The 17,233-nt window shown below is 45.0% G+C and overlaps 1 protein-coding gene across 1 annotated transcript in view; it reads right to left on the bottom strand.

Moving 5' to 3' along the window:
* Positions 1-16,359, bottom strand: part of LOC124595912 — a 40,932-nt gene extending 24,573 nt beyond the window's left edge. The window contains exon 1 of the mRNA XM_047134823.1: positions 16,204-16,359. Within this exon, the coding sequence (XP_046990779.1) occupies positions 16,204-16,248 (45 nt within the window). The 5' untranslated portion in view covers positions 16,249-16,359. The remainder of the gene's footprint in view (positions 1-16,203) is intronic.
* Between the last annotated feature and the right edge of the window lie 874 nt (positions 16,360-17,233).

The following is a 17,233-nucleotide window of genomic DNA, read 5'->3' as shown; positions in this document are numbered from 1 at the left end:
AATCTAGGAACTGTTACTGCTACTAAGGAACCACATTGCATGTAACTTCATCATGTAGGTCATTTTCAGTTGGCATGTGGCAACCATGTCAGTTTGCTATCAAGGAGAAGGTTCAGAAAATGGTCATGTTCAACCAGTTCCAGTAACTGATTATCCAGGTAGAGCTCAGGGTGGTGATGTCTGTTCTGAGCCTACAGAAATGCAAACTCTTGGGTTTATTTTGGAGAAAATTTGAAGCCATCTTTTTGGGCCCAGTCTTGTGCCTTTCAAATAAGTCTCTGGAGCTGACATTTAGCATAGTACATTGATATGGCACAGAAGTATAGGCACAAGTCAATCACGTATAGTGCTGGCGAGACAATGGGGCCTACAGTGCATGCTAAACTATGGATTGTGATGGTGAAGAGTGGATCATCAAGACTCATCCTTGGGGAATTCTGTGGTGAAGCTTGCTACAACCTGGATATGGAAGTCATATAAATAAGAGGTTTTTGATAGACATCAGCAGATGGCCTAGAAAGCTCATCTGTAGAGTGTGGAAAGGAAAACATTGATTTAGGGCGACAAATGTGTGAAAGCACTTCCAACAATAGTGTCCATGTGTACCAGATGATCAGTGCTAGATAAGGTTTCACTGAAGCAGCATTACAATGGGAATAGCTCAAGTGATTCAAGACATCATGTAAGTCACTGGTTTATCAGTCTTTCAAATAGTTTGCACAGTCCACTGTCAGGCTGCTTGTAGCTGTGAGGTAAGTTTGGGTCCTTTCCATGCTTCATAAAACTAGTTGTTACTTTCTTGCCACTGGGAGGGGATTTGTATACAGCTAAAATATTGAGGATGTGTGTTTTGCTTTCGTTTGTGGGTGTTTTATCATCTGAATGTGGATTGTAGCTGGCTCTGGTGATGCACTAAGCTAGTGCACCGAGGTGCTGCTATTCACTGAATGGGTCATTGTACTACTCTACTTGTTGTGTGTAAAATGATGTGTAGGTAGCTTCTGCCATGAATTTATGATATAAAAATATTGGATGAAAATTGCTGTCCATACAAGTTTCAGTTAAATGCAAAGCACAGTGTTCAGCAATGCCAAGAGGATTGGTAACTATGCTGCAGTTGATGGAAATTCCGGTGATCATTATAGGAAGCTCACGACTTCTATGTGAGCATGCTGAAATGTAATGCCTCTGAATTTTCTTTATGAAAACTCTTAAAGCTTTTTAAATAAAACAAATGTTATTAACATTGTACAGCTTTATTCATCATGTCTACACATTTGCAGCACCCTGCTGCTAGAGGGCTCTGAACTGCAGTGTGTAACATGGAGGTGTTTAACTTAACTATGTCAATAAATGAGAAACAGAGTGCTGTAATCAAGTTTCGAACCTGAAGAGTTCGTCCACACATTGAGCACCCTCTTTTTCAGCATGACAATGTCAGACCACACATCCACACTGTAATATGTGCAATGATTCGACGTCTTGGGTTCACTGTCATCAATCATCCTTCATGCAGCTCCAACCTGACCCCATCCAATTTTCATCTGTTTCCACAACTTAAAGAAGACCTTCAAGGACTTTACTCTGATAGTGACGAAGTGGTGCAAGCAGATGTGAGGTTGTGGTTCCATCAACAAAGTAAAACAAAACAGTGACAATATAACCAAACTGGTCTCTTGTTGCCAGAAACATGTTCTTGACCAGGGTGACTAAGCTGAGAAATAAACATGAAGACATGAGGAATAAAGATGTAGAATGTCAAAATGTTTATTTCATTTAGAAAACCTTAAGAGTTCCCACATAAAGAATTCATAGGGATTGATTTTTCAGCATGCCTTATTCATCTGACTGAGGTGGGCCCATATCTGGGAGGTCAGAGTATGATGATCATTGATGACATGTGTTGTTTCCAACATCCCCCTTCAAGTTTTTATTAGGTAAAGTGACTTTGCTCATATTCTTTTAAAATTGATCCAGTTAGCTGTGGAGAGATGATGTTTATGACAGTGAAGTGCCCATATGCATCCATGGTAGTGACTGCAATGTCTTATGACTACCATGGTACAAGTTTCCCGCCAGGACGGGGGAGCCAAAAAGAAAGGAAACATCTCTTACACAGCATGAAAATAGATTTAGTAAATTCTGTGTTCATTATTAATTCCAGTTTGATGGTCATTGAAGAGTTGTACTTTGGAGCTAAAGGCTGGTCAATTTGCCTTTTGAGTGCCCAGCACGGTGGACACTTTACTGGTTGAAAATTGGGGAAGGAGTGGATGATTGGAAAACTATCACTGTCCCATAAGTCTTCATCAGTGTAATACAGGAATGACAACTGGACTGCAAATTAACTGGATATTACAACATGTGCTACATGTAGAACTGAAGCAAGTTGATTCTCTGGTATAGAGGAAAGGAGAGAATCAAATGAGTAATAAGCTGCTCACTTAGTTTCCCTTTGCTGGAGTTACTGCTAGGACACTTCATGTGGTGATGAGCACCACAGTCTCCTATCCATAGGGATGGTGTAGGTAACTGATCCATGTCCATGAGGGTTTGCAGCTGAGTGTCCTTGCCTGGTGGCAAACTAAATATTGGAGATTTTTACCTTGCTAGATACTGGCACCTGTACCACAACCGCTTTTATGCTAGCAGTTTCAGGTCAATTGTTCACTCAATACACCTGTGTGTATTTAAATACACATTCCCCTGGATGCTACACTTGTATCTGCACAGTTATTGCGGTTCACAATGTCATTTCTGATGAGAGGATACTAGTCTTATGGGAAATTTGTTTTCTGTAGTGCAATGATTCTCATTAGATAGGTTGCAGACAGTTGGCAGAACCCCTCTAATGGGCAGAAATGGCCCTGCAGTTTTGCTGCAGCAGTGTCATAAGTAGAATTTAAACTGTGACGCCTTTACTGTTGCCCTCACACCACCTAGGTAGGTGGGGCATTGTCAACATTTGATGGTGGTGGTTGTTGGGACGTTTAAGGGGGACTTAACAGCGAAGGTCATCAGTCCCCCATTCCAAAATCAGGCGAGCCGAAAATCTACAGAGCAGGTAAAAACCAAAGGGGGAGGAGACGTCCCCCCAGGCGCTAAAAGAACACAAATGCAGCAACAAACACTACAGACAAGAACAGGACAGAGGAACACCAGACAGAAAGAAACAGAAGAAAGGAGGATGGCCGGAGACTGGATGACTGACCACGAGAAAAAAAAGGGAAAGAGTCAACCATCTGACGGCACACCAGAACAGCAACAGACACAAGGACAAAAGACACAGAAAGGGAAAGGCGCAGGACCTCCCTAAATCGAACCATAAAAAGGACTACGACGGATAAAATGTAAAACATTGTCAGCCATGGAGGCATCGTCGGATAAAACCAAAGCCAAAGTGCCCGGGAGATTAAAAGATTGCCGGAGTGTGCGCAGTCGAGGACACTCCAGCAAAATGTGGCCGACCGTCAGCCGGGACCCACACCGACACAAGGGGGGATCCTCCTGATGCAACAGATGGCCGTGTGTCAGGTATGTATGGCCGATGCGCAGCCGACACAGGACTACCGAGTCCCTGCGAGAAGCCCGCAGGGAGGAACGCCACACATCGGTCGTCCCCTTGACAGCCCGCAGTTTATTCGGGGCTGTCATGCCACGCCACTCAGCAGCCCACATCCCAATCAGCTTACGGCGCACCACCAGCTGCTGGTCGCGAGCCGTAAGGCCGATCTCCAAAGCCGGGGCGTCAATCGCCCCTTTGGCCAGCCTGTCTACACGTTCGTTCCCTGGGATGCCAACATGACCGGGCGTCCAAACCAAGACCACCGAACGACCAGAACGGGCAATGGCGGAAACAGACTCCTGAATGGAGGACACCAGAGGAGAGGAGGGATAGCAGCGGTCGATGGCCTGAAGGCTGCTCAGGGAGTCACTGCAGATGACGACGGACCTACCTGAGCAGAAACGCATATGATCAAGAGCACGCAATATGGCCACCAGCTCTGCAGTAAAAATACTGCAGCCAGCCGGCAAGGAGCGCTGCTCAACATGGGCAGCATGAGCAAAAGAGTAGGCAGTGCGACCATCAACCAGGGAACCATCAGTGTAGACAGTCTCACAGTCCGAAAATGAGGCGAGGAGAGCAAGAAAACGGCGACGGAGGGCCACAGGCGGAACCGAGTCCTTGGGTCCCTATGCCAAGTCCAGACGGACGGACGGCCGGGACAAACACCAGGGAGGCGTAGGTGCACGGACCCGGAAGGGAGGCGGAAGAGGGAATGAACCCAATTCTGACAGCAGGGACTGAACGCGGACAGCGACAGAAAGCCCAGACCTAGGTCGCCGTTCGGGCAGATGGAGGACCATGGCAGGGAAAAGCAGGCGACGATTGGGATGGCCTGGCGAGCAGTGCACGTGGACAGCATAGCCGGCGAGCAGTCGATGGCGGCGAATCCGCAGCGGGGGAACCCCGGCCTCCACCAGTAGACTATCCACGAGGCTCGTACGAAAAGCGCCAGTTGCAAGCCGGACCCCACAGTGGTGTATGGGGTCTAACAACTTCAACACTGAGGGTGATGCAGACCCATAGGCCAGGCTCCCATAATCAAGCCGAGATTGCACAAGGGCTCTGTACAATCGCAGCAGCGTGCAGCGATCCGCACCCCAAGACGTGTGGCTAAGGCAGCGGAGGGCGTTGAGGTGCCGCCAGCATTTTTGCTTCAGCTGAGTAATATGAGGAACCCATGTGAGCCGGGCATCAAACACGAGTCCCAAGAAGCGGCAAGTGTCCACCACTTCAAGCAGGTGGCCGTCGAGGTAAAGTTCAGGATGAGAGTGGACCGTCCGACGCCTGCAGAAGTGCGTAACTCGAGTCTTGGCTGCAGAGAACTGAAAACCGTGAGTCAGAGCCCATGATGCTGCCTTCCGAACGGCTACCTGCAGCCTGCGTTCGGCGACTCCCGTAGTCGTGGAGCTAAATGAGATGCAGAAGTCGTCGGCATACAAAGAAGGAGACACCGACGACCCCACGGCTGCAGCCAGACCATTAATGGCCACTAGAAATAAGGACACACTCAACACCGAGCCCTGCGGGACCCCATTTTCCTGTGTATAAGAAGAACTAGAGGCGGCACCGACTTGCACCCGGAAAGAGCGGTGCAATAGAAAGGTTTGAAGAAAAGCCGGGAGCCGACCACGAAGACCCCACCCATACAACGTGGCGAGGATGTCATGCCTCATGTGGTGTCATACGCCTTCCGCAGATCGAAAAATACAGCAACGAGATGCTGACGTCGGGCAAAAGCCGTATGGACAGCAGATTCCAGCCGCACCAAATTGTCCATTGCAGACCGGCCCCGACGGAAGCCACCCTGGGATGGAGCGGAGAGACCGCGCGACTCAAGGACCCAACACAAACGCCGCCCCACCATACGTTCGAGCAATTTGCACAAAACGTTGGTGAGGGTAATGGGACGATAGCTGTCCACCGCCAGTGGGTCCGCACCGGGCTTCAAGATGGGGACAATAAGACCCTCTCGCCATTGTGACGGGAACACGCCTTCGCTCCAAATGCGATTAAATATCGCGAGAATGTGTCTCTGGCAGTCCCTGGAGAGATGCTTCAGCATCTGCGCGTGGATGCAGTCTGGGCCTGGTGCTGTATCAGGGCAATCGCCGAGGGCAGCGAGGAATTCCCTCTCGCTGAAAGGAGCATTGTATGTTTCAGAACGACGCGTGTGGAATGAGAACGGCGTCCGCTCGGCTCGCTCCTTTAGAGAGCGAAAGGCGGGGGGATAGGAGGCAGTCGCAGAGCTCTGAGCAAAGTGCGCGGCAAGCCGTTCAGCAATGGCGGCAGCGTCCGTGCAGACAGCGCCGTCCAAGGAGAGCCCAGGGACACCCATAGGGGTCTGGTATCCATAAATCCGCCGGATCCGGGACCACACGAGTGAGGGGGAGACATGGGAGCCCAAGGATGAGACATACCTCTCCCAGCACTCCTGCTTACGCCGTGCAATAAGACGACGGGCCAAGGCACGGAGCCTCTTAAAGGCGATGAGGGTCTCGAGAGACGGGTGCCGCCTATGACGCTGGAGAGCCCGCCGACGGTCGCAAATAGCCTCAGCAATCTCCGGCGACCACCAGGGTACAGCCTTCCTCCGAGGGAGGCCAGAAGATCGGGGGATGGCAGCCTCAGCCGCTGAAATGATGGATGTGGTTAAAACACGGACCACCTCGTCAATGTCACCCTGTGGGGGAGACTCAATGGCAGCAGCAGAAGTAAAAGCCGGCCAGTCTGCCCTGTGGAGAGCCCAGCGGGGCAGGCGCCCAGAAGAACGACTCTGGGGTAGTGACAAATAGATGGGAAAATGGTCACTACCGCACAGGTCAGGGTGCACCCTCCAGTGGAGGGATGGGACAAGTCTGGGGCTGCAAAGAGAGAGATCGATGGCCGAGAACGAGCCATGGGCAACACTGAAATGCGTGGGAGCACCAGTGTTCAAGAGGCTAAGGTCGAGCTGAGCCAACAAATGCTCCACGGCCCGACCGCGGTCATCAGAGACAGTCCCACCCCATAGAGGGTTGTGGGCATTGAAATCGCCCAGAAGCAGCAATGGTGGCGGGAGTTGAGCCAGCAGCGCAGCCAAGACATGTCGGGGGAGCTCCCCATCCGGAGGAATGTAAACAGAGCAAACAGTAATAGCCGGTGATAGCTCAACCCTGGCAGCAACTGCCTCTAAAGGCGTCTGAAGGGGTACTGGCGAACTACAGAGTGTGGTGAACAAAGAGGCAAACCCCACCTGACGCTCGATGACAGGCAGCACGGTTCTTATAGTATCCCCGATAACCGCGAAGGGCGGGGGTCCGTAGTGCAGGAAACCAAGTTTCCTGCAGAGCAATGCAGAGAACAGGGGAATCACTCAGAAGCATCCGGAGCTCAGGCAGGTGGCGGAAACAACCGCCGCAGTTCCATTGGAGAATGGAAGCAGGAAGGGACTGGGAGGGCGTGAATGCGACTAAGAGGCAGACAGCGCTTCAGAGCCAACTGCCCCCACTGGGGAGAGTCAGCTGAGTCCATAGGAGAGGCCCCCAAGGGATCCGTGAGGGCGAGATCCGCAGCAGAGGCGAGGATCTCCACCTCATCCCCGGAGCCAGGACTATGTACAGCAGGCGGTGCTGAAACCGCCGGAACGTCCTTCTTCTTGGACACATTCCGTTCCTTCTTCTCGCGTCTGCCCTTAGGGCGAGAGGGCTGGGAGAGCTTCTCTGAAGGAGCGTCGGAGGCTGACGACGACGCAGAAGCCCTACGACCAGCAGGTGGTGGAACCTTCAGCCACTGGCTGACATCTGGCTGGGAAGGAGAAGAAACGGAGGAAGGGAGAGCCCCAAGGGACCCCTTCCGCGAGAGAGGAACCGGCGGAGGCAACACCGCCGGAGAAGGAGGGGGAGGAATCGAGCCTCCCGGTTGTGGAGCAGATGTCACTCCCGAAGTAAGCTTGGGGGGAGCGACAGAAGAGGGTTTGCCCCCAACTGCTAAGGGGGCAACAGAGGAAGGCTTGCCCCCAGGCACGAGGGGGGCAGACAGAGATACACGGCCCCGAGGGCCCACTGAAGGCGGCACAGATGAGGCGACAACCGTCGCTCGCGTGGGCGACGATAACGTGGCTGCAGCATAAGATAGTCGAAGGGAAGCAGGATACAACCTTTCATATTTCAGTTTTGCCTCTCGATAAGTAAGCCGGTCCAGGGTCTTAAATTCCATGATCTTCCGCTCCTTATGAAGAACGGGGCAATCCGGCGAGCATGGAGAGTGGTGCTCCCCACAGTTGACACATACAGGCGGAGGCGCACATGGAGAATCGGGATGAGAGGGGCGTCCGCAATCTCGACATGTAGCGCTGGATGGGCAACGGGAGGACATATGCCCAAACTTCCAGCACTGGAAGCACCGCATCGGGGGAGGGACGTATGGCTTCACATCGCAACGGTAAACCATTACCTTGACCTTCTCGGGCAAGACATCACCCTCAAAGGCCAAGATAAAGGCACCGGTGGCCACCCTGTTAGCCTTGGGCCCTCTATGCACACGACGGACAAAATGGACGCCACGTCGTTCCAAGTCGGCTCTCAGCTCGTCATCGGATTGTAACAAGAGGTCACGATGATAAACAATCCCCTGGACCATATTGTGCAGCATCAAAGTCGACTCTACCACGCTTAGAGACGCTGGTGGCCATGCGACCACCAGCTTGGTGTGATTTATTGCGCTTCATTGCGCCACATCCGCCCAGATGCCACCTACTCCGAACGAGGGCTCTCCCCAAGGGCGCCACCCAGCCAAAGCAACGGGTACCTGGCCGATATCCCGTTGCCTGGAGTCCCCGTGCCCCAGACAAGATGGGCACATACTCCTTGGCATGCATGGGGAGGAAACAGCTCTGGCATCTGTAGTGCAATCCCTGCGTGGTCAGGGGGCTACCACCAAGAGGGTACATGACGACCCCACCACAACGGACTGGCTACCGTGCTGGATTTTAGGTGTTGAAAGGGTCCACAGGTGTCGTAGGCGCTAAGAAGAAGAGTGCGCACAAGGCGAGAAGGAGACAACCCAGAAGATGTTGGCCGTAGTCCCCCCCCCACACGACAATAGGTAACATGCAAGATGGTGGAGCATGATGGACCAATAGAAAAACACCACGTAAGGTGTCCTTCCCCAAATGGCACGCACTAACAACGGAAATTTGGAAATAAAAGGAGGTCAAACCCAAGAGGGGACCATCACAGAAGGCCGAAACGTTTGAGACTCCTTTTAGTCGCCTTTTACGACAGGCAGGAATACCACGGGCCTATTCTAACCCCCGAACCCGCAGGGGGTGTCAACATTTGAATAGTACGGTCCAAAATTATATCCCCAGTAAGTGTTTTGACTATTTAAGCTTCTGTTAAATTCAGTGTTTAATTATTGAACTTTCTTGCTTGAGCACTTTAGTTCTGATGCCAACTAGTTCATTTAGATCAGCACATGTATCAGCTTTTGAAGTGGTCTGTGTTCACGCCAGTTAATGTTTGAGTAATTCCTAAACAAATACTGCACAGTTCATAGAGTCAATATTTTATTTGATATGATGAAGACGAAATGAAATCTGTATCCATTAGTTACAATAATTAGTACTAGATGACACTTACATATTTGGAAGTTTCATTATGTTCCACCAGATGTGTCTAGTTTGTCTTCCATCCACTTCTGTGTCTGAGAAATTTGGAAACTTGTGGTAAGGTCTCATGGGACCAAACTGCTGAGGTCATTGGTCCCTAAGCCTACATACTACCTAATCTAACTTAAACTAACTTACACTATGGACAACACACAAACCCATGCCCAAGGGAAGACTCGAACCTCCAACGGGGGGAGCCGCATGGACTGTGACGGGGAGCCGCATGGACTGTGACGAGGCGCCTCAGACCGCATGGCTACCCCAAGCGCCATTAGAGAATTGTGTGCATTTTATGAAGAGTCATGTGAAAAAATTCGGTAAGAATCTAGACAGTTTTAAATTTGTATCTATTGTGCTATAATAGCATAAGTAACAATAACTTTGTGTTTCCATAGTTAATTATACAAATATTTGGTTTTACCTGCTATGAGAAAGGAAAAAAAAAAAAAAAAACCACATTTCTCCAAAGAAACAAAGGATAATTTTGGGACTCAAGGCTGAAGGACTCTCAAATACGGAAGCTGCTAGGATATTTCTCATAATTTATTGGAAAAACAAGCTGAAACTGGAAAGTCATGTTTGAGGTACTAATGTGGTCAGAAGAAAATCTGCAGTCTCAGATCATGCATGGCAATGAAAATGACAGCACAGCAAGAAAGAAAACTGATTTCAAGGCAGATTGCTTTTAAGATTGAGCAGGGGTTTGGGGTTTTCAACTTCACAGCAAACAGTATTAAGATAACTTTTCTGATCCCAGCCTTACGAAGAAAAAACTTGCAAAGAAAGCCCTTGTAACAGAACAGCATGTTGAAGAAAGAAAACGATTTTTCAATCTGTATCAACACTGGAATCTGAGGACTGGAAAAGTGTTTTTAAGGTGGGAAGGAATTTAACATGTTGGCAATGACAGTGGTTTGAAAGTGTGGGTGGAACCGGGAGAGGAATCTAAGAAAGATCATGTTGTGGAAACAAAGTTCAATTAAAGTATAATTCCGTGGTCAAAAGCTCCAATTACAAGAACAAACAACAGCTGGGAGGATGGTGTGCTGATAAAATGTCCCTCTGTACCGGCATCCAGTGACAATATCAGCCGAGGGTCACAGGGCCTGTTCAGATGGAGTTTAGTTTTTAGTAATGCTGTAGCAGCAATGTGTTCTGAAGAAATGGGAAGAATTAAGGTCTGCATATCAAAACAAACTGTATCATTCTAGATTCCACTGAAGATGACTTAAAGCAAAAGGTTAAACGTGTCTGGAACAAATAAAAGACATTCCAGCAAGAAAAAGGTGGTTTTTATTTACAAAACGAATATTTCTGTGCTTGCTGAAGATGATGGCCATGCAAACAAACTTGTAATGGCAAAGTGTGTTTAAATATGGGGTGAACGTAAATGTTAGACCGCACTACAGGTCAGTCTTCTACCTCAATCTTTATTTGACATTCACCTTCATTGGCTCCAGTAACTCTCAATCCAGTTATCACCTTTCAACCTAAACTAGACCTCAGGCTAAGCTGTAGATCAATGTGTCAACATAAGGATTTTTTTGGGGGGGGGGGGGGGGGGGGGGGGGCGGCATGATGATAATCAAAATATATGAGACACACTGGTTCCAGAACAAAACATCAAAATGGGCAGTAATACTTATCATTTATACATCATCAATTAGCAGTTTCATCCGTAGCGAAGAATCCCAGTCTGCAGTTCGGCAGGTGCCATTAAGATTTCACTCAGATGAAAACAAGAAACTGGATGCAAAAAGCAATCATTCATTGTGTTGTGTGTAGATTCACAAACTGACACTAATGGCAAGAAATGGATGGCCGAGGTGCCTCCACAAGATAACAAACCACATCTAGCATTCACAATTGTTAAAATTCTAATATCATTATTTGATATAACTTCTATATTCTGAAAGTGTTTCACCAATTATGAAGTACACATACAACTGTTTCACTCTCACTAGGATACAAACAAACAAAACAATACCAACAAGGCTAAAGATCACTGTATATTGATCAACATTCAGGACAGTACCACATTATCATCAATGCAGATAATGTTTCAGTTTTGTCACCTGGCCCCATTTACAGTAAACAGTCAATAACACGACACACATCCTTAGTACCAGCCATGTAAGCCTACCTGCTTGCACAACAATGCACAACAGTATGCAGTACCATAAAGTGACTGGACGGTGGGTGCAAAACTGTCTTGTGTATGAGCAGATGCTTCACCAAATGGCACAGGCGGAGAACCATTTTCTTGATTGATACAGAGATGGAGGGTGATGCACACTGCAATAATGTGAATGATTGGACAAGTTTCAAAATATGAAGTGGGAAACTTGAGATTAGTGCATCACTGTAAGTGTTAAGTTCAGAACTGCAAGCAAAAGATGCCTACACTACTTTCCAGCATGGTGTCCAATCATACAAATTTCTTAGTGGGGGGAGGGGGGGGGGGGGGGGGGGGGGGGGAGAAAGAAAAAAACAACTGTGAAATCCTTTGTGCCAAGTTTTGGCCTGCCATTAAAACCAAGGATCCAAGACATGTGAGTCAACTTGTCATTATTTTTCACAAGATTGTGTGTGTCCAGATTGAGTTTAGTGAACCACTGTAGCTATTCAAGAATTTTCCTTTGAGCAATTCTAGCATACGCAGAGCTGGGAACCTGTTGCTTTCATACTTTAAGGGACCTGAAAAGTAATCAAGGAACATAACACTTGCAATGGATAGAAATGTTTTTAGGTGATTCCAAACATAGAAAAAAATCAAGAATCATACACTAATGGAACATGGTGTATATATTTCCTTTGCATCCATATGAATTGCTAAAAATTTAGTTAATAAATAACTTTTCATGAAGCTTTGTTTGCCATGATTGTACTGTTCAAGGCAGTGTCAACAATTACGCTCTCTTGAACATGTGAATGATAATTCTTGTGTTATGGTTTCTCACTCCTTGTTCTCTTACAAAATTATCAATCTTTAAGAACAGTACAAGAGGGAAAAAATTATGAATTTATTCAGCGCAAGCAAGTAGTAAGAATATTGTATAAAACAGGAAAATGTAAATCTTGCAACAGCAAGATCATAGACAACTGAAGTCTTGAATTCACTGTTCAGTACTTTAACTACTTAAATTTTTAAGTAACATGCTCCATCGACCATAATAATAATTTTTTCACAATGATGTGGAATGTGGTAGCTTACAAATGCAGCACATTTTTCTCAGTGAAAAAATGTGGCAACACACTGACAATTTACATGAAGGTCTTCGAAATTACTCAAAACTACCTGTAATGTTTACTACCTGAAACTTAACATTAATGCATTATCTTTTTCCTCCTATCCTGCTACATACACATGTATTGGAAGACACAAAATATTTTAAATTCCAAAACTCCAACATGTTTATTTACATCCAAACCAGATTATGCACCAGAATGCCAATGTCAGTGAAGGTGATGCTGGCATATGTTACATTTTCATGTAAGTCCATGCCTTATGCCAACATTTATGATGTCAAAGCAGATTTTATAGAAAGTGCAGTATGCTCTTCACTAGTAAGGTCATATAATCTAGGATGAGAAAGCACCAGTTCACATTAAAAGTTTTTTTCTGGTGTAAGTCATGTAAGTCTTAAACCCCCCCCCCCACCCCCCCCCCCCCCCGACCCATGAATCCGAACCGTAGGTGCAATCACAACAGAGGGATATCTGTTGAGAGGCCAGACAAACATGTGATTCCTGAAGAGGGCAGCAACCTTCTCAGCAGATGCACGGGCAACTGTCTGGATGACTGACTGATATGGCCTTTTACCATCAAACAAAATAGCCTGGCTTTGCTGGTACTGTGAACAGCTGAAAACAAGGGGAAACTACAACCATAATTTTTCCCAAGGGCAAGCAGCTCTACTGTATGGTTAAATGATGATGGTGTGCTCTTGGGTAAAATACTCTGGAGGTAAAAATAATCCCCCCATTAGGATCTCCTGATGGGGGGGGGGGGGGGGGGGGGGGAGGGACTACTCAGGAGGGTTTTGTCATCAGGAGAAACAAAACCGGCATTCTATGGATCAGAGAGTGGAATTTTAGATCCCTTAATCCAGCAGGTAGGTTAGAAAACTGAAAAAGGAAAATGGATATGTTGACATCAAATATAGTGGGAACGAATGAAGTTTGGTGGCAGGAGAAATAGGATTTCATATCACGTGAATACAGGGTTATAAATACAAAATCAAACATGGGTAATGAAGCTGCAGGTTTAATAATGAATAAGAAAACAAGAATGCAGGTAAGCTAGTATGAACCCCATACTGGAATGTATTATCGCAAACAAGTCAGACGCAAAGCCCATGCCTACAGTAGTACAAATTTATAAGCCAACTATCTCGGCAGATGAAGAGACTGAGGAAATGTATTATGAGATAAAAAAGTTTATTTAGATAGTTGAAGAAAACAAAAATTTATTGTGATTGGGGACCAGAATTCAACAGGAGAAAAGGAAGAGATGGAAAGATACTAAGTGAATATGGACAGGGGTCAGGGTGGGGGGGTGGGGGATGAAAGAGCAAGCCATCTTGTAGAATTCTGCACAAAGCATAATTTAATAATTGTTAACTCTTGGTTTAAGAATCAGAGAAGAAGGCTATATACATGGAAGAAACCTGGAAGCACCGGAAGGTTTCATATTGATTATATAATGCTTAGACAAAGATTTACGAACCAGGTTTTAAATTTCCAGGGGACAGATGTGAACTCTGATCACTATATAGCCTACTGGTTAGGAGCTGCAGATTACAACTGAAGAAACTGGAAAAAACATACAAAATTAAGGAGACAGGACCTGGATAAGTTGAAAGAACAAGAGGTTGCTGAGAGTTTTAGAATGTGCATTAGGCAATAGCTGACTAGAGATGGGGACAGGAATACAAAAGATGAATGGGTAGCTGTAAGAGATGGAATAGTGAGGGTAGCAGAGGATACAATAGGTAAAAAACAAAGCCTAGTAGAAATCCTTGGATAACACCACAGATATTAAATTTCACTGATGAGAGGAGAAAATTTAAAAATCCAGCAAATGAAGCAGGCAGAATGGAATACTTATGTTTAGAAAATGAGATTGACAGGAAGTGCAAAATGGCTAAGTGGGAAAAGTTAAGGACTAATTTAAGGATTTAGAAGCATATTTCACAAGGGGAAAGACAGATATGCCTACAGGAAAATTAAGACACCTTTGTGGAAAAGAATGATTATCAAGAGCTCAGACAGAAAACCAGTCCTAAGCAAAGCAGGGAAAGTTGAAAGGAGGAAGGGGTATAGAGAGGATGTATTAACAAGAGATGAACTTGAAGGTAATATTATAGAAAAGGAAGTAGACAACAATGAAGATGAGATGGGAGATATGTTAAGTGAGAAGAATATGACAGAGCTCTGAAAGATCTAAGTCAAAACAAGGCTCCTGGGATAGAAGATATTCCATCAGAACTATTGATAGCCATGGGAGAGCCAGCCATGACAAAACTCTTCCAACTAGTGTGCATGATGTATGAGACTTCAAGAAGAATGTAGTAATTCCAATTCCAAAGAAAGCTGTTGCTGACAGTTTAATAAGTCATCGTTGCAAAATACTTACATGAATTGTTTAAAGAAGAATGGAATAACTGGTGGAAGCCGACCTGCGGGAAAATCAGTTTGGATTCTAGAAATGTAGGTCTTAGGCTACCTTAGGAGATACGTTAAGGAAAGAGAAACCTAAGTTTATAGCATTTGTAGACTTACAGAAACTTTTGACTACATTGGTTGGAATACTCTTTGAAATCCTGAAGATAGCACGGATGAAATACAGGGAGCATGAGACTATTTACAACTTTTACAGAAACCAGACGACAGTTATACGATTCAAGAGGTATGAAAGGGAAGAAGTGGTAGACAAGACAGGGTTGTGGCCTATTTATGATGTTATTCAACCAGAACATTGAGCAAGTGGTAAAACAAACCAAAGCACAATTTGGAATGGGAATTAAAATTCAGGGGAAAGAAATAAAAACTTTAAGGTTTGCGGGTGAAATTGTAATTCTGCCAGAGACAGCAAAGGACTTGGAAAAGCAGTTAAATGTAATGGACAGTGTTTTGAAAGGACAATATAAGATGAACATCAATGAAAGCACAACAAGGATAATCAAATGTAGTCAAATTAAGTCAGGGGATGCTAAGGGAATTAGATAAGGAAACAAGACACTCAAAGTAGGCAAGTTTTGCTATTTGGGCAGCAAAATAACTGATAATAGCTAAAGTAGAGAGGATATAACATTTAGACTGACAATGGCAAGAAAAGCATTTCTGAAGACGAGAAATTCATTAACATCTGATATAGATTTGGGTGTTAGAGATCTTTTCTCAAGATGTTTGTATGGATGTGTTGCCATGTACGGAAGTGTATGGACAATAAACAGTTTACACAAAAAGAGAACAGATGCTTTTGAAATGTGGTGATACAGAAGAAAGTTTAAGATTACATGGGTCGATCATGGTAGTAATGAGGAGGTACTAAACAGAATTTATCTGGCCATCTGAAAGGTCAAATTTAAATAGTTTGGGATTCTGTGATTGATTTTGTAGATAAAAACTCTGTTGGCATTTTATACCTGGTCGCTGTCAAACAGTTATTCTAAGCAAATAGTACGAAAGTGCTTCCAGCTAATTGGAAATTGAGCTGTACGCAAGCCGTTCACGGTCAAACAATTTGTAATATAATCATTTAAAATTATAAATAATAAATATACCACTGGATAGGGATTTTTTTACAACTATAGATAATTCTTGCACAATTGTAGTGTAGAGTCTTTCGAGCATCTATTTATTACCTTCTATAACAAAAATTCAATTAAATTTAAAAAATATATGTTGCTGAACGTGAATTCTATTGCTCGCGATGGAGCTTACCTGTCGCCCACAACTTTAAATTTACAACTGAGATACTTGCCTCATTTTCGAAATCCTGCACCACTCTCTCCAGCCCGGTAACCATCCCCGCCACTTATTCGAATTCTTGTCCGAATCCTGGCTAAGAACAAAACAAGAAAGACTTGTTGATTGCCAAATAGAGGAATCCGTAGTTTTCGCGCCAGTAATTGGCGCATCCCGAACTTTTCACAAACCTGTTGCTTTGGTATTTATTTATTTATTTATTTTTGATTCAACATCAACTGATTGCAAAAAAAGTTTTTTTTGTTCCAGTCTTCTGATAAGTCAGAGACTTACTTACTAGAGTTACATGTTATTGCCTGGCACTTTTATCTACACAACTTTTTCTAAATTTAATTGAGAGGACAATGTTACATATATGAACTATACATAAAAAAATTGTTATTGCAATGCTTAGATTAAGGAATCTACAGTTTGTGTCATAGTTTTCAGATTTGAGCTTCAAATATTTACAGTTTTTGACACAGACCTGAGATTACATATATTTTTAGATAGACGGTCTTCCATCGCACGAGTGTACTAAATCTAGAAACCCATCTATTGAATACACAGGATTGTTTAGGAGCCATAATTTTAATTTCATTTTTAGTTTTGTAATGGGCTATTTGGAAATATTAGGATGGAAGCAATTCAGTAGTTTCATGCCTGCATAGCGAGGGCTTTTCTCATAAAGTGTTGTTCTATGAGAGATGATGTGTGGTCTCTCTCTACCTCTAGTGTTGTGATCGTGTATTTCTTTATTAAGTTCTGTTACTGTTTACTGCCATAATGGTTACCTTCAGTACACACAGGATATGAACAGTTAGTATTTTAAATTCTTTAAACAAATTTCTGCAGGACACCCTGGCACATTTCTTTCCCATAATTATAAGTGCCTTCTTTTGTAAGATAAGTACGCTTTTCATATTACCTTTACTGCTGGATCCCCATACCTCTATCCCATAGCTTAAATGGGATTCAAATAGTGCTAAATATATTTGCCGCAGAGTGGTGATATTACAAAAAGGTGTCAGTATTCTTAGGACATA

The sequence above is a fragment of the Schistocerca americana genome, chromosome 2, assembly GCF_021461395.2.
Source record: "Schistocerca americana isolate TAMUIC-IGC-003095 chromosome 2, iqSchAmer2.1, whole genome shotgun sequence".
Lineage (NCBI taxonomy): Eukaryota > Metazoa > Arthropoda > Insecta > Orthoptera > Acrididae > Schistocerca > Schistocerca americana.
This window is presented reverse-complemented; position numbering and strand designations above follow the sequence as displayed.